The 24967-nt window shown below is 46.6% G+C and overlaps 5 protein-coding genes and 1 non-coding gene across 9 annotated transcripts; all 6 read left to right on the plus strand.

The window, feature by feature from the left end:
• The first annotated feature begins 169 nt into the window (after window positions 1–169).
• LOC115547035 (serine/arginine-rich splicing factor 1) lies at window positions 170–3354 on the plus strand. Of its 3 annotated transcripts, none has more exons than XM_030360952.1 (5): window positions 170–252; window positions 332–590; window positions 840–1054; window positions 1138–1310; window positions 1530–3349. In XM_030360952.1, exons 2-5 carry the CDS (start codon window positions 403–405, stop codon window positions 1704–1706), a joined length of 753 nt encoding a protein of 250 aa, XP_030216812.1. In that variant the 5' UTR covers window positions 170–252; window positions 332–402; the 3' UTR covers window positions 1707–3349. The 3 variants fall into 3 exon arrangements, 2 of the variants coding, with proteins under 2 accessions (XP_030216812.1, XP_030216813.1); XR_003977328.1 differs by having other exon boundaries at window positions 178–590; window positions 1530–2315; window positions 2815–3349; XM_030360953.1 differs by lacking the exon at window positions 170–252 and having other exon boundaries at window positions 380–590; window positions 1530–3354.
• Window positions 3355–3976: 622 nt separating this feature from the next.
• dynll2b (dynein, light chain, LC8-type 2b) lies at window positions 3977–6082 on the plus strand. Its single transcript, XM_030360954.1, has 3 exons — window positions 3977–4098; window positions 5222–5360; window positions 5462–6082. Exons 2-3 carry the CDS (start codon window positions 5229–5231, stop codon window positions 5597–5599), a joined length of 270 nt encoding a protein of 89 aa, XP_030216814.1. The 5' UTR covers window positions 3977–4098; window positions 5222–5228; the 3' UTR covers window positions 5600–6082.
• A 519-nt stretch (window positions 6083–6601) lies between these two features.
• Window positions 6602–16729, plus strand: heatr6 (HEAT repeat containing 6). Its single transcript, XM_030360948.1, has 20 exons — window positions 6602–6889; window positions 7372–7479; window positions 7587–7727; window positions 7939–8054; window positions 8776–8890; window positions 8966–9067; window positions 9316–9462; window positions 9859–10106; window positions 10463–10637; window positions 10994–11200; window positions 11645–11744; window positions 12044–12432; window positions 12957–13079; window positions 13236–13322; window positions 13449–13583; window positions 13804–13926; window positions 14554–14678; window positions 15036–15132; window positions 15472–15676; window positions 15881–16729. Exons 1-20 carry the CDS (start codon window positions 6626–6628, stop codon window positions 16495–16497), a joined length of 3624 nt encoding a protein of 1207 aa, XP_030216808.1. The 5' UTR covers window positions 6602–6625; the 3' UTR covers window positions 16498–16729.
• A 127-nt stretch (window positions 16730–16856) lies between these two features.
• On the plus strand, window positions 16857–21842 carry ddx52 (DEAD (Asp-Glu-Ala-Asp) box polypeptide 52). 2 transcript variants are annotated; one of them, XM_030360949.1, is made up of 15 exons: window positions 16857–17007; window positions 17224–17440; window positions 17696–17832; window positions 18019–18204; window positions 18476–18619; window positions 18769–18880; window positions 19049–19121; window positions 19415–19618; window positions 19799–19889; window positions 20273–20395; window positions 20501–20651; window positions 20750–20825; window positions 20977–21048; window positions 21227–21487; window positions 21680–21842. In XM_030360949.1, the coding sequence occupies exons 1-15, from the start codon at window positions 16921–16923 to the stop codon at window positions 21729–21731; spliced, it is 1986 nt and encodes a 661-aa protein (XP_030216809.1). In that variant the 5' UTR covers window positions 16857–16920; the 3' UTR covers window positions 21732–21842. The 2 variants fall into 2 exon arrangements, with proteins under 2 accessions (XP_030216809.1, XP_030216810.1); XM_030360950.1 differs by having other exon boundaries at window positions 17699–17832.
• A 693-nt stretch (window positions 21843–22535) lies between these two features.
• rpl23a (ribosomal protein L23a) lies at window positions 22536–24598 on the plus strand. The gene is made up of 5 exons (XM_030360969.1): window positions 22536–22648; window positions 23386–23566; window positions 23893–24069; window positions 24318–24387; window positions 24535–24598. Exons 1-5 carry the CDS (start codon window positions 22624–22626, stop codon window positions 24547–24549), a joined length of 468 nt encoding a protein of 155 aa, XP_030216829.1. The 5' UTR covers window positions 22536–22623; the 3' UTR covers window positions 24550–24598.
• LOC115548042 (small nucleolar RNA Z17) lies at window positions 23623–23691 on the plus strand. Its single transcript, XR_003977480.1, has one exon. It is a non-coding gene; the product is annotated as a small nucleolar RNA Z17 (small nucleolar RNA).
• Window positions 24599–24967: the final 369 nt, after the last annotated feature.

Raw genomic sequence — 24967 nt, forward strand, 5'->3', positions numbered from 1 at the left:
TCATCTCATAAAACGGAAGTTTGCTTCAGGCATTTTTAAGCAACAAAACAAAATCCATTGTGAACCACCTCTACTCTATCAAACAATGGGAGATTTAAATTCGGAATTCTGATTCGGCAGGCGGGAAGACTGCTATAGGGTTGGTGACGTAAACGCTCAAGCATTAATCTGATTGGTTGCGGCTTAAAGCTAAGGAAATTGCTAAGCTAACCTGAAGGTAGCTATTTTAAAGCGGTCTCGACCTACCACGAAGTAAGCAATTTGCAACGAACACCCGTCTTTAAATGTGGATACAATTTCACGACAGATAATCAAACGTTTTTTTATTTAGGATTTCTCTCAGATCAACCGTAATATCACCTTTTACGCTTTAGCTAACTTAGCGCAGTCCGGATCAACGGCATGGCTGAAGTAGTACGGGGACCAGCAGGAAACAACGATTGTCGGATTTATGTCGGGAATCTCCCTCCCGATATCCGTACTAAAGACGTTGAAGATGTATTTTACAAATATGGAAGTATCCGAGATATCGATCTGAAGAACAGAAGAGGCGGACCCCCGTTTGCCTTTGTGGAATTCGAGGACTCCAGGTGAACAGAAACTAACGTGCTACCAAACGATATCTCTGTGTATAACAACTCTGGACTCACTAAGTGGGCCTATAATAATGGGTGCTCATTATGAACGGTCTGTGGCAACATTTTCTATAGATTTGGTTTAAAATTGGGTGGCTAACGTTTTTATGGTGATCAATGCTCCCACTAAGGGTTAAAATACCAACTGGGCAGACCAATTGCTGAATGACTGAGCAACAAAGATTCATCCGTTTCCTTTACCAGGGATGCAGAGGATGCGGTCCATGGACGTGATGGTTACGACTACGATGGCTATCGTCTCCGTGTCGAGTTTCCAAGAAGCAGCCGGGGGGGCAACAGAGGAGGAGGAGGAGGAGGAGGTGGTGGTGGTGGTGGTGGTGGCGGGGGATCACTGGGAACAGCAAGGGGGAGATATGGTCCCCCCTCACGACGTTCAGAGTACAGAGTAATTGTGTCAGGTGAGTGTCTCTGAACCAGTATTCCTCCGTAGGATTTCTCAATCAGAATAATGTTTTTTAAAGCCAGCTTGCTATCTTTACAGGTCTACCACCCAGTGGAAGCTGGCAAGATCTGAAAGATCACATGAGGGAGGCAGGTGATGTATGTTATGCCGATGTGTTACGCGATGGTACCGGCGTGGTGGAGTTTGTACGGAAAGAAGACATGAGCTATGCCGTCCGCAAGCTTGATAACACAAAGTTTCGTTCACACGAGGTAGGTTGGGGCTCTGGCTTAACTTTATCTCAACAAGCAATAGATCTGGAACTAGGCAGTGTTTTGGAGATGAAACGGAAAGTCCTTAAGAGATTGGAAGGTGGCCCTTTTGAGGAAGGAGGGTGCTAATGCTTATTGTTAATTGTGATGAACCTCAGCCCTTATGTTCCGTATGTGTATTATCTATTGTAATGCGTCTGTTCGGTTGGGACTGTGTAGGGAGAGACGGCATACATCCGTGTGAAGGTGGATGGTCCCCGGAGCCCCAGCTATGGAGGCTCGCGCTCTCGCAGCAACAGCCGCAGCCGGAGCAACAGCGGATCACGCCGCTACTCTCCACGCCGCGGACGGGAGTCTCCACGTTACTCCCCTCGCCGCTCTCGCTCTCGCTCCTAGACCGGCGAGACATGGGGAAATCACGACAATGCCCCCCCCCCCCCCTCATTGACCATCTGCTGTTGAACCTTCTTCTCTGGTTGTTTCTTTTGTTTCCCGTGTGTGTGTGTGTGTGTGTGTGTGTGTGTGTGTGTGTGTGTGTGTGTGTGTGTGTGTGTGTGTGTGTGTGTGTGTGTGTGTGTGTGTGTGTGTGTGTGTGTGTGTGTGTGTGTGTGTGTGTGTGTGTGTCTCCCATCATCTCTCTTGCCTTCCCTCTCCTGACTAATATCTCACCAGTGTGCATAGCCCTAGTAGTCTAACTTGTCTCTCCCCTTTCATACTGACCTTTTCAGTACCAAATCCACCAGCTGATTGTAATGTTACCCTGCTGGTCTTTTGGACTTCCCCAGATGTTTTCAAATTTCAATTTTGAAGAGGTTGCTCCGCTTTGTTAACGCTTTGTTTATACCGTTACTTTTTTTTATCTTGGCCATGCATTTTAGTGTTTATGAACTGCTGTACTTTGACCCTGTCATGTGTATCTCTCTGTAGAGTTCAGAGGAGCAGGATAGCATGGGGAACAGGAATTAGGATTAACAGGAGGAGGAGGAATCAAAAAACGAACCAATGGTATGACACCTGTGGCCTCCGAAGGCTAGCCGAAGATATTTTCTACAGCTTTCCTTTTTATTTCCTTTTTTATTTTTGACCCACAAAGTCTACAAAAGCGTTGTGTTGTGGTGGCTAGAGTTACTTCTGCATGCTTGTTTAATTGTTGAATATATGAACTGTGCCCACCAGGATACAAGACAATGCTTCTGCACACCAGTCCTGCATCCAAACACCTAGAATGCATTGCTCTGTTTTGCCAGGGTGGTGTAATCAAACTCAGTTCTAAATACTAGTGTTGTTCGAAGACCATTTGGTCTGTGGTTTTCTTGCTTGTTTTGCTAATGGTTAAGTAGCAACTGTCCATGTGGCATCATTAGTAGATATATTTTAATATATCATTCTAAGTTTGTCCCCCCCCCCCCCCTAATGTAGGAAAATGATCGAATTTATTTTTGAATGTCTTTAGTGTGGTGTGACTCTAACTGGCCTCCTTCTCTTTGGTTCTGCTGGTATTAAGGTTCGGACGGGGCTCAGTGCTTCCCACTCTGGAGCTGGATCAGGATTCAGGATCAGATCAGGATTAGGATTAGGCTTCAGGATGGATACATGGAGCATTTTACTGGGAGAAGATCCCGACCCATGGCCCGAGCCAACCGGAGTTATTATAGCAAAGGATCTTTTCTCTAATTGGCCTTTTAAAAATAACCCCCACAAAAATCTTGTTTTTGCGTGTGTCTGGGACATCAGCGACCCAATCACAGAAGTCTTCCAGATGAGGCAATTTTTTTTTTCCTGATCCGTTTTTTAAAATGAAAGAGGGAGAGAATGTGGAGCATGGCTGGGATCATAACCAGGAAGCAGGCTGGACCCACGCACATAAGGAGAGCGGTAAATAGAGTGGGTTATCAGAGGGAGGGGGGGTGTCATTGATGTGGTTTGCCATCTTTTTTTTTATTCTTTCCCAAGCAGGTTTGTGCTGTGGAGAAGTTATGTTCTGATGATCATTCAAAGTTGAAATCTTAATCTCAAAAATAAAAGTTACATTTATTGTATAACATGTTTGCATTCTTGGTAATTTGTTATCCATGTATGATAAAGTGGACAAAACGCTAGCTCCACTTTCAATTCTAGGAAAAAACTCTAACCCTGAACCCTAACCTAACCCTAACCCTTGAAATACATTTCTAAGGATTTAAGTGTGTCAAAACTACTGCCCTTGCGACATTCGCATCCTAATAACTAAATATGCATTAAAGGAATAACAGGCCTGTTTAAATTGGTACTTTAAAGACAAAACATCAGTGCTTGATTTGACTGTATTCACACATAGCCGGGTAAAAGTAATGTACAAAAATACTACTGTAGAGTTAGTGTGCAATATTGCATGTAATGGATCAAAAAATAGCTGTAATTAACAAAGCATACCTATCCTGTATTTATTCAGGAATACACTATATGGTGTAAAATGATGTTAACCTATAATCATTTCAGCTCATACCGATGTTAAGTATAGTGTCTCAAGAGACTTAATCGATGTTATTGATTGTCAACTGGATCCAATCTCACGATAAGGAGGAAGGAATGGTGCATTCTGGGTGGAAATAAGATGCGGGCAGTAGCCCGCTAGTGAAAATCGCGAAAGATCTGGTCGAGTATTAATTTCCTCCAATCAGAAGGTTGATGTAACGCGGGGGGCGGGGCAGATACAAACGTAGCATGTCACAGCATAAATGAGCGACAAACGGGCTGTGCATTTCTAGACAAGACGTTATACACCGAACTTCAGTAAAAATAAAAAAAGGTAAGCTTTATTTTCTGTGTCATTAGGGGCAATTGTGTACCTGACTAGAGATGCGACCATATGAAGGTATCCTCGTGTTTAGTGGAAAAGAGTGGTTCATTGAATTGAGTCGTTGCATTGCGTAGACTTTATCAAAAACACAAGGCGGTATCATCGTATTGCGTGGTCATGATTAAAGTTATACATGCCCAGGAGCGTAGAAGTACTTGGAACGACGAGCGTTTTCTTGCCCTAATTAAATCCGCATGTATACTATTGAATAGCATTTAATTGTGTGTAGTGAGATATCTATAGCCCGTCAAAGTGGTATTGTGCGTGGGCAGGTGGTCCACACGGATAGCAGGAACATGGCCTCATGTGTACCCTTTCCCGTATTGTCTGCTTTAAACCACTGGTCAGTCTTTGCCAATATAGATTATTTGCATTATTTGCCAAATTTGTTATTATAGTTGGAAATCCCCCACAACGACACTTTTTGGATCCCGGAGTTGATCCGACATGTTCCCATGGATTGCAGAAACCATGCAACCTACACACTTTCGCAAGTTCAATACTCCAAAGCTGACCCATGTTTGGTCTATGTTGACCTTATCCATTCATCATATGCATCGTTGGGCTCTATGAAGGCCAATGCTTTATTATTGGGCAGTTTATTTAAAACCTTTTGTAAATGAGTCGAACAGACCGGTATGGTAACCATTATACCTCCACTGTCTTTTTGAAGACGTTCTTGTCATTACATGTGCAGTCTGGTAGACCAAAAACTAGACGATGCGCAGTCTCTGTCCAACCCAATACTAATATCAAAGTCAGCATTCAATCACAACAACCCTAATCAATAGTCTCATTCTAAGCAACGTTCACGGTAACCCAAGTACACCATTGCACCACACGTTTGGGTGTTTTCTTATAACACAATTGGGGACATTTGGAAGGGTGTGGGTATCCAAGGGCTCTAGACAAGTAGGTTAAAAGGGATTCTTCCAATGGCTTGTGTTTTACAACCCACAGGTCATCTACATTCAGTGACACATCTAAGGTTGAGTGGTATCTCTTCTAAAGATGGGGTCATCGGCTCAAATCCTTTTGACCAGTTTGAACTGTTCTTTCTCTGTCTATGTAGAGCCACCATGACTGACCGGAAAGCAGTGATAAAGAATGCCGACATGTCAGAAGACATGCAGCAGGACGCAGTGGACTGTGCCACGCAGGCCATGGAGAAGTACAACATTGAGAAGGACATTGCTGCCTATATTAAAAAGGTGGGTTGACTGCCACTATCAATCACCACACTTTTCCTATTTCGTAATGTTCCTATGAAAGGCTCTCCGTGCCTCCATCAATGGTGTTGTTTCCTCTTCAGGAGTTTGACAAAAAGTACAACCCCACGTGGCATTGTATCGTTGGGAGAAACTTTGGGAGCTACGTGACGCATGAAACCAAGCATTTCATCTACTTCTACCTGGGCCAGGTTGCCATTCTTCTCTTCAAGTCCGGCTGAAAACGCAGACCTGCCTTCTACACGTTACTTTTAAGTCCTTAATAACTCTGCCTGCTGCCATTTGATTGGCCATGTTTCTACCTACCTCCACTCCTGCTTTCCAAATTATTCAATATGTAAATTGTTACCCATTATCCACCTGGAGGAAGGAGTTGTGTGCTGTTTTGGATGGACCGAGATGGCTCTTGCCCCTGTAGGGATGCGCCCTCAACATTACACCCTAATATTACAGTCAGTATCCCAACATGTTCTTGAGGATTGACTCATACTTTCTAAACACAATTATTTGGCTGTGCGATGCATGGGCCTTGTACATGATTTCATATAGATATGTTGTATGATAACTTGTTTTTTCATTTTATTGCCTAAAAGATATCTAGCAACATGATTCCCTTTTTGTTTTCTGTTTACAAAGTTGGTGTAAAAAAAAATGCTTTGACTGTTGCTGATACTTAATAAAGAATAATAATTTATGCCAAGCAATGAAAGTCATCTTGTTTATCCTCCAAACCGGGTCCTAAAGGTCTACCTCCCAAGCAATTGTAATGTTTAACTAATGCTGCGTTATTTTAAAAGAAAAATAACTTAAAATCCCTGATGGATGTCGTGTATTCTGGACCCTGAATCCAACACCAATGCCAAGACGGCTTCATGTTTCTTTCCGTATATTTAAAGCTCTAAGCTTGATCTTGAATGGTATTTACTTTTTCTTTTCTCAATGGATGTAAAATATTACACAAATCAAAAGATTTCTGTCCTGTCGACCATTAGCACTCAGCTGGTGGTTCACCGGGTAGAGCGCATACCATTAAGGCCCAGTCCATACCGCAGTGACCAGGGTTCGATTCCTGCCCGTGGTCCTTTGCATGTCATCCCCTCCATCTCGAATTTCTTCCTGTCGTGCTCAACAAAAGGATCAAACCTTCAAAAATAGAGATAATCAGCTACCGGTGGAGGGCAGCACTGGGCTAGTATGAAATGCTCCCGGAAGAGGAACATCTCTCCGCATGTTTGCTTCCTGACAAAATGGCAGCGCGGTTTGTTGTGCCGGTAGGAGGAGATGCTGCTGAATTTCTTCACACAACTCTGTCCCCTAACGCTGTACCATTTACCCCCCATGCCAGTGACTCGATGGACCCCGGCGTACACTTTGCCCGTTGTTCTTCCAAACTCCGATCTCTGCGAGGGGACTCTGTTAACCTAAAAGAAGAGCTGAACTTGCTATTTGACCAATTTATCTCAGAAAACTACTACCAGACTATCAGCCCAAGCATCAATTTTCGCCCAGAGGTAACAAATCACCCCAGGCATGCATGACATCAATGTATAATGGGATGTGCTCCAAACTAATTTTGGAGTGACAAGCCGGTGATCTATTAAAATAGGGCGTTTATACTCTTGTGTTTATTGTGGTGTGTGTGTGTGTGTGTGTGTGTGTGTGTGTGTGTGTGTGTGTGTGTGTATTTCTTGGTGCATGGTCGCGAACCAGTGCCAGACAAGTTATGTTTACAAAACAGTTACTTTTCAAGCCTTTACCCATCAATCTCCAACTTCTCTGATTCACTGTGTGGTTCTCAGACGTATTGATTTAACCTATACCCCTACGAGCCACCATTAAAATATAAAATACATATATTGTATTATCATGGCAATGTCATGCCCTGTTTATTGAACAGGCACATGCTGTACAACATCGTAACCCAGGGTTTAATCCTTCAAGCAGAGCTGTTGTTTTCATGAAATACCTTTTTATACCTTTGATCATCCCATAGGATGTGTGTATCCTGCTTCGACACGCATGCGCTCTCGTACCACAGAGTAACGAGCATCTCGTCATCAAATTCTGCCAGCTCGTACACCATCTACTTAATCAGCTTAAGGTAATTATTGTACTTGTAAAGACCCATACGATCACATAGTCTGTCATACAATGTGGAGGAGGGGATAATAATTGATTTCTTCCATGTGCCTGTTTAACTGTATACAGGTAATCGTGGATGAGCCCACCTTACATGCACTAGTGAGTTACATTGTCCGTGCGTTGAGCGTTTGCAGCAAGTGGACGCACGCGGAGGTGCTGCTGGCTCTCTCCACTGTTCTGTATGGGAATGGACCTCAATGCCAAAAGGTAGGCGGTCCAAAACAACACCTTATTTTTTAAGTACAATTTGGACAGGCGGAAACTGCATATGACACAGGATATATGTTAAAACATGCTAGAGCGATGTTTAGACTGCTAAGAATAGAAACGGATCGGTGTCAGATCCAGACAAAGATGTCGAGGTTCTGTGGGTCTATACATGGCTTGGGGCTCACGCAGATGAGTCTCTCCTCCACAGCACCTCCATGGGCTCTTGGGCGAGCAGGGCCTCCTGCTGCTCTACAGCGCCCCCTCTCAGCCTGATCTGGAGCTACGGCGTGTGGCTCTCTCCTGCATGACCAACATCTGCCTCGGGTGGGTTCGCACATCTTGCATAGACTTTTTTTGGTGCGAGCGTGGCTCTCCATAAATGGACTGCGTTTCTACAGTGCTTTTCAAACCACTGGCGACTCAAAGTGCTTTACGATACTGCCTTTACAAAAATTCACACATCCACACAGCTAGGGCGGAGTGAACCAGCTCATCGAGAGCCGTTAGGGTGGGACGTCTTAGTCAGGGACGCCTTGATACTCTTGTATTCAGCATTCAGCCCCCCACAGACGCACATGCACTGGTACAATTGCTATGACATCATCCAGGGTACAGTTCCCTCGACCCTGGTCTCGTCCATGTCCTGATACTAGACGCTATCCTGGCAATGGCCAAGAAGTGCTAGATCTGTCCCTAGTGTCTCAAGTCAAGCACTCATTATTAAACAGTGTTGATCATGCTGCTCTTAAGCCTTAGGGCTTAGCAATCCTCCCTCTCTTGATTAATACAACGACCGCCCTGACGCCCATTGGCAGCGCCCTGTGATGAGTAAACTGGCCTCACAAACTACTACTAACACAGTACATCATTAAGTGTGTGTGTGTGTGTGTGTGTGTGTGTGTGTGTGTGTGTGTGTGTGTGTGTGTGTGTGTGTGTGTGTGTGTGTGTGTGTGTGTGTGTGTGTGTGGCAGACCAATAGTTTGTCTCCCAAGTTGTTATTTACAAAGCCATTTATACGTGTGTGTGTGTGTGTGTGTATTTGTAGGATCCCTGGTCAGCTGTCTGTGGAGGACAAATACAGGAACCAATGTTACGGCATCTTCCTCAAAGCCCTGCAGGCGCCCAAACCCCACAGCTGTGATGAGCTCCTGTACAGCGCGGTAGGGACTGTCCCCAATGGTCAGGTCTTCAAAAGAGTGGACCAGATGTGATGGTGATGTTTGTGTCCTGTCCAGGTGATCCAGGGGGCGCTGAAGGGGCTGCACTGCTGTCTCTCCGGGGTAAAGTGGAGGTTCGGAGGTGGGGAAGAGGTTGGCGCTCTGCTAGCCACGTTAAAGGTAGGCTTTCCAATGCATTGTGCCTGTTACTGGCGCTAATGTGTGTTTTGTGGTTAGTCGTGGTGTGTGCTTTCTAATTTGTTATTCAATTCGTGTTCGTGTTGCAATCACCGCAACACGCTAGAACGGACAGAATAATGAATTACAAGGGAAAAGTGTATACCGGATATGTAGACCGCTGTAGACGGGTGTGTTTTCTGATTGGCTGTGCCGTGTGTCCTATGATCGGTGGCGCTGTGTGTCTCCAGAGGCTGATGTTCCAGGGGACTCCGGGGCTGAGCGTTGAGTGGCCGTCTGTGCTGTACGCTGCTCCTCTTCCTCAGTACGAAGGCCCGTCCACACCCAAGCCCCCCGAACCACCGAAGGAGGCAGCCACGCCGGGCAAAGCCTCAACCGTAAGACCCTCTCTAGACCCGCCTGCTAGTAATGACGAGAGATCTTCTAGTTGCTCTCCAGATGCCTACTAGCCCCTGAGTAGTGGACTACCAGTGTCTTGCAAGACGACTACTAGTTATTTATATTGTCGTCTAATGCTTGCTTACCAATTCTGGGCTTTCCAAAATGTCTCGTATCCAAGAGCGTCTTCCACCCTGTCATGTGAAATCCCACATGAGAGACTTCCCTCACTCTAGAATGGGACTCCCTGGCCGAGTTGGATAATCCCGCAATGCTTCACTCCTGGCCAGTGTGAACCGTGGAGTTGTTATCCCTGGATCTACTTTGTGGTGAGGCGCAGTATTAGCCTGGATCCCTGTGGTAAAGGACTGGATGTGTCTTATCCATCCTACCAGAACAAAAAGAAGAAGACCAGGGGGAAGGGCAAGAAGGCAGAGGTGAACCGAGGAGACGAGGGGGCCGAAGAGGAGCGAGAGACAATGGTCCCCCTCCTTCCCAAAGGAGGGGGTGGGGGAGGAGGAGCGGCAGGAGGGGGAGAGTCCTCCACCAAACCCCCCACTGCGTCCCTCTATCCCGCCTGGAAGAGAACCAGCTCTGACTCCGAGTTTTCCGATCTAGAAGGCAGTGCACAGTGCAAACTCAGGTGCTCACGTTCATACCGTGTCATTACATGATGTGTGTGTAAGTGTGTGTGTGTGGGGGGGGGGGGGTGGTGGTGTGTGTGTGTGTGTGTGTGTGTGTGTGTGTGTGTGTGTGTGTGTGTGTGTGTGTGTGTGTGTGTGTGTGTGTGTGTGTGTGTGTGTGTGTGTGTGTGTGTGTGTGTGTGTGTGTGAGGGGGGGGGAACCTTGTGTGTGACGTTGATGTTTTAGGAGTTATCCTTTATCAAGTCATAAGATCATTATCTGAAACAATAATCTTGGAGAAAAAATTCAATGTACTGTTTCATCGTACTCTATTTGTTTACATGTGCTGGGTGTTTTGCCCCGTTTCGCCCGCAGGCTGTACCACGGGCGTGTGCGACAGAGCGCCCTCCACTGTCTATTAGCGGTGGTGAGGGGCGTGGACAAGAGGATGCTGTATGGCTATTGGTCCTCCTTCATCCCCGATGCTCCAATGGCAGGACCGCCTCCGCTCACCCTGCTGAGCATCGTACTGAAGGACCCCTCACCCAAGGTCGGTTGCTCTCTCTCTCCCTCTCTTTCACTCACTCTCTCACTCACTCACTTCAGCTCTCACTCACTCATTCACACCCACGGTCCCTGTCTCACTTTCAACGGGACGCAATGTAAAAATAGAATCCCTTTGTTTTCCTATGAGAAAGGACAGGACATTAGTTACCCCTCATTTGCGCATAATTATAACGAAATCGATGTACACTCCCACTTACCAAACAGATTCCAGAGAGGTGATCTTGCCTCAGGTGGCATCAAACCAGCAACACGGCCCCCTTTACAGAGCTAGTGTTGGTTTCGGTTGTAGAAGTGATGCGCCATGCGTAATATGGTTTTTGGGTTTTTCTCCGCCTTCAGGTGCGCGCCTGTGCGCTCCAGGTGCTGTCGGCCATGTTAGACGGGTCGCGGCAGTTCCTGGGCGTGGCCGAGGACACGGCCACGCCCCGGCCCTCGTTCACGCCCTTCTCCCTGTCGCTGGCCGCCACCGTCCGAGAGCTGCACCGCTGCCTCACCCTGGCCCTGCTGGCCGAGACCTCGGCGCAGACACTCACGCAGGTCATCAAGGTGAGGGGGACACCAGCACACCACCTGACTGGGCCGCAGGGCCGCGGGGGCGGCGTGTGGCTCAGGGGGTGGAGCGGTGTGTGGGGGCTGGTTTACCGGAGGGCTGCGAGTTCGTTCCCAAGCGTCGACGTGTCCCTGAGCGAGACGTGTCACCCCGACTGCTCCTGACGAGCTGGCTGTCAGGAGCAGTCGTAGACCGCCGTAGGTGTGTGAATGAATGGGTGAATGTTAGGCAATATTGTAAAGCGTTTTGAGTGGCCACTAGTTAGAAAAGTGCTGTATCAATGCAGTCTGTTTACCATTTACATTAGAGCTGGAATTTAGCGGGCTTTTGACGTTCAAAAAATCGAGTAAGGCTCCCTGTGAAGGTTGACTATGAAGCTACTTCTATTCCTGCTAACTGCATCTGTTTTGTGCGTGTGCACGCCTGTCTCTCTGCGCTAGTGTCTGGCCTACCTGGTGTCCAACGCGCCCTACCAGCGCCTCCGCCCCGGCCTGCTCAGTCCTCTCTGGAGACACCTGCGGCCCTACGTCCGCCACAGAGGTACGCCCTCCTGTCCATACCACCATGATGCCGTCACGACCGCTGCCTCGGAGCCAGTCTGCACCTTTAACCTCCTGGGGGTTGTTCTCTGTCTCTCTCTCTGTCTCTCTCTCCCTCTCTCTCTCTCTGTCTCTCTCTCTCTCTCTCTCTCTCTCTCTGTCTCTGTCTCTGTCTCTCTCTCTCTCTCTCTTTGTCTCTCTCTCTCTCTCTCTCTCTCTCTCTCTCTCTCTCTCTCTCTCTCTCTCTCTCTCTCTCTCTGTCTCTCTGTCTCTCGTCTCTTACTCTCTCGCGTTGGACAGACGTGAACGTCCGCGTCTCTGCGCTGACGCTCTACGGCGCCATGGTAACGGCCCAGGCCCCCCTGCCTGAGGTGCAGCTCCTCCTGCGGCAGCCCGAGGGCAGCGGCGGCGGCGGCAGCGGCGCGGGCACGCCACAGGACGCGGCCCTCAGCTGGAGACACAGGGACGGCCTCTCCTCGCCGTCGAAGACGCCTGGCTCCCACGGACGCTCCCCCCGCCTCCGGACCCCGGCGGAGCAGGAAGGGGCGGAGCCGGGCTCCCCCTGGCTGCTGGAGCTGTGCATCCAGCTGGTGACGGAGACCCGGGACGAGCAGTCGGACAGCGAGGCAGGCGGGACAGGGGCCGCCGTGGCCTCCGAGCCCTCCCCTGTCCGCCTGGAGGCGCTGCAGGTGAGGCCTGCTTGGGTTTGTGTTTTGTGTGTGAAATATACTTGTGCGTATTTTAGGGCTCGGCGATTAATCGAATTTTGATCGCGATTTAGATTTTAGCGTCAAACTAGCGTTGATTATTATTATTTTTTATTTTTTGAATGTTTTATTGAAAGGGCAGATCAGCTGGATACATATATGTGTATCATTTTAGATCCAAACTTTTTCTTTTTGACGCGAAATTTCAAAGTTCTCAGTTACAAGGGCTTTTCTGGGAGAGACATTCTGAATAAATACAAAAATAATCGTTTGAATAATCGTGATTTCGATATTGACCAAAATAATCTTGATTATGATTTTTCCCATAATCGAGCAGCCCTAGCGTATGTGTGTTTAACAGGTTCTTCTCTGTGTGTGTGTGTGTGTGTGTGTGTGTGTGTGTGTGTGTGTGTGTGTGTGTGTGTGTGTGTGTGTGTGTGTGTGTGTGTGTGTGTGTGTGTGTGTGTGTGTGTGTGTGTGTGTGTGTGTGTGTGTGTGCGCTACAGGTTCTTGCCCATTTGGTGCGGGGCTACTTCTGTCTGGCCCAGGTGTGTATGAGTGAGCTGGGCCAGGTGAGCGCCCGATGTCTCCAGGAGTCAGACCCCTCCGTCCAGCTGCACGGCACCAAGGTATGACCGCTACCACGGTAGCTTATTACCCAGGATAGCCCTTGCCTAGCTCATCGCATTGTTTCTCCTTTGGAAAGTCGTCTTTTACCAAATGACCCGTGTTACCTGTGGATGTACACGTGTGTGATGTTTGCTGCTCTGGTCATGTGTGCGCAGCTGCTGGACGAGCTGGGCACGGGGATCATCCAGCAGAACCGACCGGAGAGCACCGTCCCTCTGCCTGCCCGGTTGCCCATGAGCCAGGTCACTACTACAGCACTCTGTTCTTTAGTATACTCGACACGCTGTACGAGCAAAAGGTCATTACAGTACTCAAGGCTGCTGCTGGCACTACTGATTTAAAATACACTGCTAAAAATGTGTGCGTAGGTGGTGGAGTTTTGGACCGAGGTCCTCCGGGGGCCCCTGAACGGGGCCCTTCAGAGTGAGCATCACCCCACCCTGCAGACCAGCGCGTGTGACGCTCTCTCCTCCATCCTCCCTCTGGCCTTCACACAGCTGGAGGTAAGAGCCCCGTGGTTCGCCCGTGCGTCGCATACCATGAGCGTTGTGTTGTCGTAGGAGTGCACGTTTGTATTGGTACTGTTGTGTATTACATCGACGACGTCAGTCCGAGGCTGTATTATAAGTGGCCTTTGGTTTCATTATGTGATTGTATCGCATGCAGGATAAGATTGTGTGTGTTTTGGGGTGAGAGGACCGACTGTGTGTTCGGTGTGTGCAGGATAAGATCCAGATGATGTGCATCACGGTGCTGCTGGGCCTGACCTACAGTGAGAACTCCCTGGTGAAGGCGGCGGCAGTGCGGGCCCTGGGGGTCTACATCCTGTTCCCCAGCCTCCGAGAGGTACCCTCCCAGCACCAGGCGGGGGTCCGGCCCTGGCTCTGCTCTTTTTTCAGTCAGATAGAAAAGTTCTGTTTGGATACGTGATCTTTTCTCACCTAAAAGGCCGTCTAGATATTGGTTTTGTCCAAGATCATGTTTTTGAGTTTTGAGTTTATGTTAAAACCAAAGGACTTTTCTAAGTAAAGCTCCTAAAAATCAATATGCTGTAACCTCCTTAAATGTTGGATGGAAACCTTTTAATCCATTGTGTGCACTCACACAGGTTTAGCTTGTATACATCTCAGTCCTGGCCTCTGAAGACCAATACGATTTTTATCTGTTTATCAAGTCAATATTAGGCTGTGGCGTAATGTTAAATCCTGAAATGGTTAGAGATGCTGGATTGTGCTACCAAGCTGCCATTGTTCTCCAACACCATTAAGCCTGGGTCGGACTGCATGAAGCTCCTTGAAGAGGCCAAGTGGTATCTGAATATCTAATGATGTGATAATATCACTCACTACACTGTTTCACTGCCCAGCAATCTCAGATTTCCATCCTGACCATGTCCTGCATGATGAAATCAGGTTTGGATCGGCCATTCAACAAACGTGTTGAGCATGATTTAAATCCTCTCTCTGTATGCAGGATGTGATGTTCGTGGCCGACACAGCAAACACCATTCTAATGGCGCTGGAGGATAAATCACCAAATGTCCGAGCCAAAGCTGCCTGGTCGCTGGGCAACCTCACAGACACGCTTATTGTCAACATGTAAGCATTAAGTTTCTACATGCCGAGGGTCCCTCTGTCAAACGGCACCCTCTTTGTTTGGATGTAAAAGATCACCTTCTGAGTTTATTGCAAACGTGAGAACAGTTTCTGCACATTGGTGCTATCTATCTGAACTGGTGTAAACAAAGCCAGGGAAACAAGTTTGATTTGCACTATTGGCATATTGCCAATCTGTAGGCAAATATTCAGGATCTTCAGGAGAAGAGGCATATTCTAATCTGTCTTTAATGGGAAATTTCTGCTTCATTATATGGGGTTGTTATTTTTAACCAAACCTGATGTGCAGCGTATATGTCCTGAATAAAATGGCTGACTCAGAATGGTCCCCCGGTTCAGGGAGAGTGTTGGCACCGACTTCCAGGAGGAACTGTCCGACATGCTGCTCCTGAAAATGTTGCAGTCCGCCACCCGGGCTTCTGCTGACAAGGACCGGGTGAGAGGAGGCCGGATTAACATCCACTAATAATCTGGTTGATGCTTTACTCCGTTAATTCAGACTACATTTCATGATAACATGGGGGTCCAAGGCGGATCAGTGATGCATATGTATTACTACTGTAACTAATCTTGTAATTTAGCAGACACTTTTATCCAAAGCAACTTTAAAGTGCTTTGCAGTAAGTAGGAGATCTTCAAGGATAACGACTGCGGGCATTGGGGTCGGAACCAACAACATTTAGGAAAAACTCCTTCCACAGACTAGGCCCATCAGTAGAATACCTGAAACCTATCCGTCATATAAAATGCCCTATCCTTATTTGACTGTTTTCAGGTAAAGTGTAACTCTGTGCGTGCCCTGGGGAACCTACTCCACTTCCTGCGGTATGGCCAGCTCACTCGCTCAGTGTTCCAGCGCCCTCTAGAGGAGGCTGTGAGGGTTCTGGTACAGACCGTCCAATCAGAGGCAACCATGAAGGTCAGATGGAACGCCTGTTATGCCTTGGGAAACGCCTTCAGAAACCCCGCCTTGCCACTTGGTAAGTCCTCTTCAATGCAAACCGCTAAATTCCCAAACATGAAGCTGTCAATTAGAAGGATTGCATAAAAAGTAGTTTCCATGGCAATGCTCCAATAAAGTGCCTTTATTGATTTCCATTTTTGACAAGAATCAGCTTCACTTACCCGTTATAAGGATGACCTCAACACTGATATCCAAACTCTTGTATTTTGTCCCGGCCTAGACTCCGCCCCCTGGTCCAGCGATGCCTTCTCCTCACTCTGCTCCGTGGTCACGTCCTGTAAGAACTTCAAGGTGCGCATCAAGTCAGCCGCCGCGCTCTCGGTGCCGGCCCGCCGCGGTTGCTACGGCGACGTGGAGAGGTTCATCCGCGTGTGGCACTCCCTGGCCACGGCGCTGGAGAACAGCGAGGAGACCCACGACTTCCTCGAGTACCGCTACTGTGCCAGCCTGCGCGAGACGCTCCTGCAGGCGCTGATGCACCTGCTCAGCCTCAGCCAATGGGAGGACATGCCCGCTCTGGGGGCGGCGCTAGCGGGAGATGAGGGTGTGGCCATCCGAGGGCACCTCCTCCGCTACCTGCGCGGGGAGGGGGGGGACAGAGGGACAGCGGGGGAGGGGGAGAGCGGGACGGAGAGCCTCAGCGTCTTGCAGAGAACCGAAGCCCTCCAACAAACGCTGGCTGGGCTGAGAGAGCTACAGGTGGAGGGGGAGGCTGAAGGGGTCAGGAGGGAGAGGGAAAGCGGGAGGGAGAGGGTTGTGGACTACCTGGAGGATCTGCTTAAGAGCAGTGCTGAATTGGAGCTTGCGTTGTCAGCTTCAGCCGGGCCAAGCTTATGACTCCCCCTCAGTCTTGTTAAGGCGTGACGGACCTCGAGAGTCAAGTCACAATTTACCAGAGAGTGAACACTAGGGCAACAAGCCGAGAATTAAACCAATATATAGCCACAGACTCATAATGTATCTTCAGTCTTTAAACTGAAGACGGTATGTTCTTGTCTTCTGAAGACGTCTTATGTATTTATTTGATATTTTTATTATTTCAATCATTAAATCATTTCCGCAATTAAAATTTTCTGATTTATTTCCAGCTCTCTGTCAAACAGTTTAATGCAATCAATGACCAAAAAATAAAAATGCAAATTGCTGTAGATGATTGGATTGTACATAAAGTGTCCGCAAGAGGGCAACGTTTACATCAAGAGTTGATGCATGATCCGGATGTTGACTAGTAATGCCTGAAGAATATACCACGCTGTCGGAATGGACGCCGTGGACTTCTTCAGGAAGCTTGGCGCTGGAGCAAAATTTGATTTAAAGAGATTTGGAAAAGATGCCCAACGTTTTATGGTATGTGCCGGTTGTTCAGTGAATTCAGTGAATGCCAAATATTCCATGACAATAAGTTAGTTGTGTGGTTGGTTTATATGTGAGACATTACGAGAGCCTGCTCTCATACATTTTCGTATCACAACCTTTTAGGTGGAACAGTTCTCAAATATTAATGTGTGATGGTATCTAAATTAAAATGAAACTCACAAATCTAAAGAAACATGTCCCCTACAGGTTGTGCGCTCCCAGGGAGAAGACTCGGCTGCTGATCAGATCTCGGCTATCGACTTTTTTGGGAAAGGCTCAAGCAGCAAGACTGAACCCCAGGATGCTGCTCCTTGTGATGAGGTTGAGGGGGAGAGTGAAGTTGGAGATAAAAGGAAAAGAAAGCCAGAAAACCTGACTGTTAAGTCGAAGAAAAAGAAGAGGGATATCAAGGTTGACACACAGGGTAAACATGAACACTTTTTGGCGGATGGCTAAGCAGTCTGTCTTTTTTTGCAATTGCAATAGTCTAGACATGAAAAATAATATTGGCCTAGAATAACACGTTTAATCTTGAAGCAGGAAGAATCTTGTTTCAATCAACCATTTCATAATCTATTATGAAAGCGTTATTGGGGACTGTATACTTTTGGCTTGAAAAGCTTTAGAGCTGGCTGACCACCTTGTTTTTCCTTCTGAAATAATCATGTCTTTCGTGAAGTAGTTGGTGGACCACAAGAAAGTAGTGGCTCTAATGGGATCAGCTGGACAACGTCTTCTGAAGGAAAACCCCAACAGCAGGAGGATGGAACGAAGAGGGCCTCCTTGAAGAGACTTAAAGACCTCCATAATGAAAAGGTGTGTGTGTGTGTGTGTGTGTATGTATGTATGTATATGTATGTGTATATATATATATATATATATATATATATATATATATATATATATATATATATATATATATATATAAGGTGGTCAATTTGTATCCAAAGAGAAACCATACTCCACTAAAACATTTGGTTCTTCTCGAATAATTTATTTCAGGTCAACCGTATTCGTAATCAGAACCGCATATACGTCCATGGCACGGATGTCCCTGAACCGGTGTGCACGTTTGAGGAACTGCAGACCGAGTACCGCCTGAACCCACGAATTCTTCAGAATCTCCAAGAAGCCGGCCTGAGCTCTCCGACGCCCATCCAGATGCAGGCGGTTCCCCTGATGATGCATGTAAGCAGCGCTCCAGGGACTATTCAACACAGCCGACTACAGAATGCTACTGGACACTTTAGAGAACACTGGGATGGGTTTGGTCCTATACACCTGGCCCCACCTCTGCTCCATTGTGTCCTCGAGCTAGACAAACTGCTAATTGCCTTGTACGACTGACGACATGGTCGGGTGTGTAAACGGCACATTATTTAGGTTGAGTGGAGCCAACATCTAGAAGGGTCAGATAGTCTGATGTGTGGGGACTGAATCTGTTTCCTATTGTTTCTAGAACCGGGAGATCCTGGCTTGCGCTCCAACGGGATCAGGGAAGACGCTCGCCTTCTGTTTACCTCTGCTGGCTCACCTGAAGCAGCCTGCCAATCAGGGCTTCAGGGCCATCATCATCTCTCCCACCCGGGAGCTGGCTAGCCAGGTGCTCACATCAACCACCCACACCGTCACTTTCACAAAGTACCTGGATCCTATAACGCCCCAGTGCTGTGAGAAAGGGATATTGTAGTTCTTGGTATCTGTTTGTATTTTGACATATTTTTAACCAACCTCTTTTTCTGCTATCATTAGACCCACAGAGAGCTGGTTCGCCTGTCAGACGGTCTTGGGTTCAGAGTTCACATCATCGACAAGGCCTCCCTAGCAGCCAAGAAATACGGACCTCAGTCGAGTAAAAAATACGGTAAGATCAGTGAAATGCATTCTGAACTGACCAAACGGAGCCTAGTGAAACATGTAATAGTTTCTTGTAGTTGGAATGTGAGGCCTACTTGGACATTGCTCTGAAACACAAGTTTAAGAGAAAAGAGATCTTTTCAGCTTATTGCCTGTGCTCCTTTTGTGTTTCCAGATATCCTGGTGAGCACTCCGAATCGACTGATCTACCTTCTCAAAGAGGATCCTCCGGGGCTCGACCTGACCAGGTACAACCTTGGATTCAATCTGGTTTCATAATAAAGCTAGGCTACCTAGCTCATTGCTTAGCGATAGTTTGCCAACTGGGAGCAACTGACTATTCCAGTGGTTCGGCCTACGATGACTTACACATTAAAGTGGTTTTAGGTAGATGGTAAAGTTTAGGTGTTGGGTGTAACATTAATGGTTAGCTATACGGTTGGTCCGGGTTTGTTGGCGTTCTGGTCAGGCTAAGAACCTAGGGGAGGGGATTTTGGAGCATCAATAACCCCAGACATGTTGATCCGACTGCGTGTTACAGGGTGGAGTGGCTGGTGGTGGATGAGTCGGACAAGCTGTTTGAGGGCGGCAAGAGGGGCTTCCGGGATCAGCTGGCCACCCTGTTCCTCGCCTGCTCCTGTCCTCGCGTGCGCAGGGCCTTCTTCAGCGCCACGTGCACGTCGGAGGTGGAGCAGTGGTGCCGACTGAACCTCGACAACCTCGTCTCTGTCAACGTGGGCCAAAGGTAAAGCTCCCCTGTTGCTCGCTGGGTAACGTCCTGTACTCTGGTGGTCCAGGCGTCCTGTGGTGGTCCAGGAGGAGTAATGTGGGGGTCTGGGCATCATGTGGCGGTCCAGGCGTACTTCACGTGTGTGCCGTTGCGTTTTCCCATGGTGACTGTGCCGTCCGGTCCGTGCGTCCCCAGGAACACGGCGGTGGAGTCGGTGGAGCAGGAGCTGCTGTTTGTGGGAACTGAGAACGGGAAGCTGCTGGCAGTGAGGGACCTCATCAAAAAGGTAGCGTCCCCATGGTTGAAGACGGTGTTTCAACCATGGGGGGGGGGCGGGGGGGGGTCTTCGGTGAGGGTTTCAGTTCGTACGACTATTGTTTTGAACAGTATCAACAATACATTATTTATCTTTATTTTTTCTTTCCCTATAAGAGTTTTGTACTTGGTTTATGCATAATAATTAAAAAGTATCGATAAAAAAATAAAAAATATATACCTATATATTTATTTTTTATTATCCATTGGTAGTCAAGGCGGGGCCCTATTGTTGTTAAGGCGGCTGCCTTAACCATACAGTGCTGGGGGAAACACTGGTTGAATATCACAACTCTTCTTTAGAACTGACGGTCTGAACGTGGGAGTCATGTTGGTCTCTTTGTACTTCCTCAGGGTTTCATGCCCCCCATGCTAGTGTTTGTACAGTCAATCGATCGAGCGCGAGAACTCTTCCACGAGTTGGTCTACGAGGGCATCAATGTGGATGTCATCCATGCTGATCGCACACAGCAACAGGTAGAGAGACACACCCACACCACATTTTTGACCGGGGCCCAACACTGTTACAAGAGTGGGACGTCAGAACCTAACTTGGGTGCGATGTTTTGGTTTCTCTGCCAGAGGGACAATGTGATGAAGAGTTTCCGCTCAGGCGATATATGGGTGCTGATCTGCACTGCTATCCTGGCTAGAGGAATCGACTTCAAAGGAGTCAATCTGGTTCTGAACTACGACTTCCCAACCAGCGCCGTGGAGTACATCCACCGCATCGGTCAGTTCTCTCTGCAATCTGTCTCTTATCAACTGTTTCTGGGACTGAGAGGATGTGTGTTTTAAAATGTGTGCATTTTATTTGACATCCGTTGTCAGGACGCACGGGTAGAGCCGGGCACACAGGGAAAGCGGTCACCTTTTTCACAGAGAATGACAAGCCACTGCTGCGCAGGTATGCATGTACACGTCGCACAACACTACAAACATTTTAAACTGTGTAGAAACCGGTTCAGGGTTTTTCCACTGATCGGTGTCTTCGAAACAGTACTTTTATTGAAGGAGTTTGATTTCTAACAACAACACGTCTGTCCCATCTTCTTCAGCATTGCCAACGTGATCAAGCAGGCAGGCTGTCCCGTACCCGACTATATGATGGGCCTGAAAAAGATCAAAGGGTACACGTCCTCCTCCTTGAACTTCCAACACGCCGTGGTGAAACGACACCGTGTTTAAGTACTGCTGTGTACGCAGTTGCTTGAGTCGGTGTCGTTGTCGATTCACCACATGTTCTGATAATTCATTTGTTTATAATGATGATTCTCATGGTGAGCCTTTTTTCTTCTTTCCATCCAGTAAACTGAAGAGGTGGCTCAAACAGAAACCCCCCCACAGAGCCACGATCTCCACCACGCCACGCTCAATGATGCACAGAAACGACAAAGGACCAAAAAAGCTGCAGAAGAAGAAATCCCAGCAGGCAGCTGGGAAGCCAGAGTCTGGGCCTCAGAGCGTCTCTAACACGATGGGGGGCAAAGGTGGAGAGAAACAGGGAAAGAAGAAAATGCAGAAAACAAACCAGCAGATATCTCAGAAGAAGGGGTCAAAGCCGAAGATGTAAGTTAATCTGTGTGGGTTGTGGTCCAATTTGCATTATTTGTGCTGTATACAGCTATCGGCATTAAGTCCTACAATGGATTCAATCACTATGTTATGGTTGAAGGACAGAAAGTGTTGAAATGTCATACATGATTGTGGTACAGGAAAATTCGGAGCAGTATATTGATAGTTATGTTATCGTTGTTTCAGCTCCCCTAAGAAGAGAGGCAAGAAAACTAAAGGAGACGGAGGGACGGCTTGATATCTGATCTGATGACAGAACGATGGACTTTTTATTTTGCAGTCATGCTACTGTTGTACTCTATGGACCCTTTTGGATTTTGATTTCTAATAAATAATTCTTATGTCATTATGTCTGGTTTCTTCATGCTTACTGGTTAGGCATATGGTGTAAACTAACTGAATAGTACTTAGTTGAGCACTGTGCTGTCACTTGAGCAGGACAGTGACAAATTTACCTTTTTTTTTTAAATGGAGAAAAAAACATTTATATAGGTAAATTACTTATTCATGCTTATGATTGTTTGGATGTCAGTTTTCGATGCAATTAATATTATAACATGTTTCATATATTGAAATAAAAGGGTTTTAACCTTTTTCTTTAAATAATACAAAAGTCAATTTGCTGATGTTAGCTTTCATCTGCAATAACACCAGGGTATTTATAATTAAGTAATATAAATAATATAGATATATGTCCTTCAACGTGGTTGATGCAATGAACTATTTGAAAAAGGGTATTGACTTGGTCAGGGTTTACAAACTACAACAAGCACCGAGTCAAGGGTCAGAGTAAATGACTATTGAATAGTGCATATTTCTTACATACGCATGTTTCCCTATCAAAATGTAATATTTGTGAAGATGAATAGAATGAGGGTTGACAACGCAACTGTGAAGTTCGTTGATTAGAGACCACTGAAAGTATAAATTTGAATATTGTATTAACGTTTGAAGCTAATTTCGATTCAGGCTACGTAAATTAATCAATAAAGGAAGGTATTTCGGCCATTCCATGGTTCCGTCCCTTTTTTTTTTTATGGACCTCGTTACCCAAAGATCGCGATACTGACACTAAAATCTCGCCCTTGCGTTATAGGGCCGGAAACCCCCTCGTGTCTTCCTTTCTCAACATGGCACCGAAGGTGAAGAAGGAAGGTGCGTACATCTTTGATAATAATGTTCTAAATAGGCAAAATAGCGTAAACATAATTCATGATACGTTCATCAATATTACGAGAACAAGTCGTACTTCACTTCTTACCCGACCACATGTTTAAAACACGTTGGTTTTCAAGTATAAAGATTGCAGAAATCACCACGCAAGTTTCCTAGCCTCTTGCCTAGCAGTAATGTGCTAGCGTTCTGCTAACGCTAATGTGGGCTAACCGGGTGTTTCTGAAATAATTACAACGATCCACCAGCCGTGGCCCTTCTAATATAGAATTTCTATAGGCCAACCCTTATTTGATACATTCTCCTACATTAGGAATTTATGTACGGCATTCGTGTTCGAATGTGTATATACCACGTCTTGTAGCAATCTACTGTCATGCAATGCATCACTACACGTGAAAGTGGATTGTTATCAATTAACTTACTTTCGTTTAAATATTTCTTTACAAATGGGATATTCTGTGCAAATGATGTGTATTTGTAAATTCTGATTCGCTATGACGAACTCAAAGGAACCACTGATGCAAGAACCTATTTCTAGAAACCAATGCCTACGTAAAACATTTTCAAGCTACAGAAACCGGTTTTAATTAAATAACGATGGACTTGATATAGGGTATTTTAACAATTTTTCAGTGACTAGCAGGGATGTTTGAACTTCGTACTTTCAAATATCATGCATCTCTAGCAAACTAAATACAAAATGTACTTTCATCTAGCTGTCCCTGCCAAGACTGAGGCCAAGTCGAAGGCACTCAAGGCCAAGAAGGCCGTGCTTAAAGGAGTCCACAGTCAGAAGAAAAAGAAGATCAGGACTTCTCCCACCTTCCGTCGCCCCAAGACCCTGCGTCTCCGCAGATCGCCCAAGTATCCTCGCAAGAGTGCTCCTCGTAGGAACAAGTGAGTGTATATAGTGTTTGTTGATTAATCATGATGGTATTCTCAGTCATTTATCTGGTGCAAATGATGATTACAGCGATCAAAGTATGAAAAATATGATTCCAAAATTTCACGTCTGATGCACCTAGTACCGTGCCAATAAGCAAAGCCTTGAACTTTGGTTTTGTTGGTGTGGTGTATAATGAAAAGTACAACAATCCCTTTTCTATTTGGCTCATGTGGGTCCAACACCTTAATTCTGGGATGGATGAGGTTTAAAGCTTTCCTTCTGGGCTGGCTGAAGTAGTGATTGCATGTTAAACTGAGGCCTGCTGCCCTGTCTCTAGGTTGGACCACTATGCCATTATCAAGTTCCCGCTGACCACCGAGTCGGCCATGAAGAAGATTGAGGACAACAACACACTGGTGTTCATCGTGGACGTTAAGGCCAACAAGCACCAGATCAAACACGCTGTCAAGAAGCTGTATGATATCGATGTGGCCAAGGTCAACACGCTCATCAGGTAGGTCCTAAAGCTGCTTTCAGTTGATCTTCAGTATTCTCTAGAACTTTCCTACCTGCCTGGTGACATGGTGTCTGTCAAATGGAAGGGGGGGGGGGGGGGGGGGGGGTTGGCAGATTATAAGAGTTGTCATTAGATTTGATCGGAGAAGAAGAATCCAACTATATAAAGTTGCTGTGGCAACTCGGTGCTTCAAAATGACCGTAGCCGAGGCATTCTCATTTAACATCACTGTTTTCACATTACAGGCCCGATGGTGAGAAGAAGGCATACGTCAGACTTGCACCAGATTATGATGCGTTGGACGTTGCAAACAAAGTAAGTGGACTGGTGTTTGTGTAATCGGATGATTTACAAGTGCTGTTGCGTTCAATTCACTTACTCTCTGTGATGTGACCAGTGCCACTGATGCAAGAAACGGCCTGCTATATATTGCTTGATCTAATCCTTTTTCTTTTTTTTCAGATCGGCATCATCTAAACTGGGAATGGAGATATGTGGATAAAAATAAATATTTGTAAAAATATTACTTGTATTGTCCGTGTTTAAATTGCCACTCATAATGGGGTCCATTGAGTGGATTGTATTTGGAAAATTTGTACAGAACGTGAAGTAACTTGCACGTCAATGGATTACAATGTAAGGGACAACAAATCTGCATTTGTCTATTTACAAGGGTGCTTAAAGGGTGCAATATGTTGTTGGTTAAGGGTTTTCCCTCCTGGCTACATGCTAATTTCATGTGGCCCGACAGGGACCAGTGTTGCACTCGCATAAAGGTGTTGGTGTAACTGATTTGAACTAGGGCCTTTCAGAACCTTTCAGTTCAAAACACCAACGGTGGTTTTCAGACCGCAGCTCTACAATCCTCATTTACTGTGTCTATCTGGGTTACTGC

This window comes from Gadus morhua, chromosome 7 (genome assembly GCF_902167405.1).
Source record: "Gadus morhua chromosome 7, gadMor3.0, whole genome shotgun sequence".
Taxonomy (NCBI): domain Eukaryota; kingdom Metazoa; phylum Chordata; class Actinopteri; order Gadiformes; family Gadidae; genus Gadus; species Gadus morhua.

What these genes read in the sequence shown, in the direction of transcription:
- LOC115547035 (XM_030360952.1), top strand. Translation starts at nt 403, where the DNA reads ATGGCTGAAGTAGTACGGGGACCAGCAGGAAACAACGATTGTCGGATT. An exon ending in GTACAGAGTAATTGTGTCAG is followed by an intron (nt 1,055 to 1,137) that starts GTGAGTGTCTCT and finishes CTATCTTTACAG; the next exon opens with GTCTACCACCCAGTGGAAGC. An exon ending in CAAAGTTTCGTTCACACGAG is followed by an intron (nt 1,311 to 1,529) that starts GTAGGTTGGGGC and finishes GGGACTGTGTAG; the next exon opens with GGAGAGACGGCATACATCCG.
- heatr6 (XM_030360948.1), top strand. Translation starts at nt 6,626, where the DNA reads ATGGCAGCGCGGTTTGTTGTGCCGGTAGGAGGAGATGCTGCTGAATTT. An exon ending in ATGGACCTCAATGCCAAAAG is followed by an intron (nt 7,728 to 7,938) that starts GTAGGCGGTCCA and finishes TCTCCTCCACAG; the next exon opens with CACCTCCATGGGCTCTTGGG. An exon ending in TGGCCTTCACACAGCTGGAG is followed by an intron (nt 13,584 to 13,803) that starts GTAAGAGCCCCG and finishes CGGTGTGTGCAG; the next exon opens with GATAAGATCCAGATGATGTG.
- ddx52 (XM_030360949.1), top strand. Translation starts at nt 16,921, where the DNA reads ATGGACGCCGTGGACTTCTTCAGGAAGCTTGGCGCTGGAGCAAAATTT. An exon ending in CCCGGGAGCTGGCTAGCCAG is followed by an intron (nt 18,620 to 18,768) that starts GTGCTCACATCA and finishes TGCTATCATTAG; the next exon opens with ACCCACAGAGAGCTGGTTCG. An exon ending in TCAGTCGAGTAAAAAATACG is followed by an intron (nt 18,881 to 19,048) that starts GTAAGATCAGTG and finishes TTGTGTTTCCAG; the next exon opens with ATATCCTGGTGAGCACTCCG.
- dynll2b (XM_030360954.1), top strand. Translation starts at nt 5,229, where the DNA reads ATGACTGACCGGAAAGCAGTGATAAAGAATGCCGACATGTCAGAAGAC. An exon ending in TTGCTGCCTATATTAAAAAG is followed by an intron (nt 5,361 to 5,461) that starts GTGGGTTGACTG and finishes TTTCCTCTTCAG; the next exon opens with GAGTTTGACAAAAAGTACAA.
- rpl23a (XM_030360969.1), top strand. Translation starts at nt 22,624, where the DNA reads ATGGCACCGAAGGTGAAGAAGGAAG. An exon ending in ACCGAAGGTGAAGAAGGAAG is followed by an intron (nt 22,649 to 23,385) that starts GTGCGTACATCT and finishes ACTTTCATCTAG; the next exon opens with CTGTCCCTGCCAAGACTGAG. An exon ending in AGTGCTCCTCGTAGGAACAA is followed by an intron (nt 23,567 to 23,892) that starts GTGAGTGTATAT and finishes CCCTGTCTCTAG; the next exon opens with GTTGGACCACTATGCCATTA.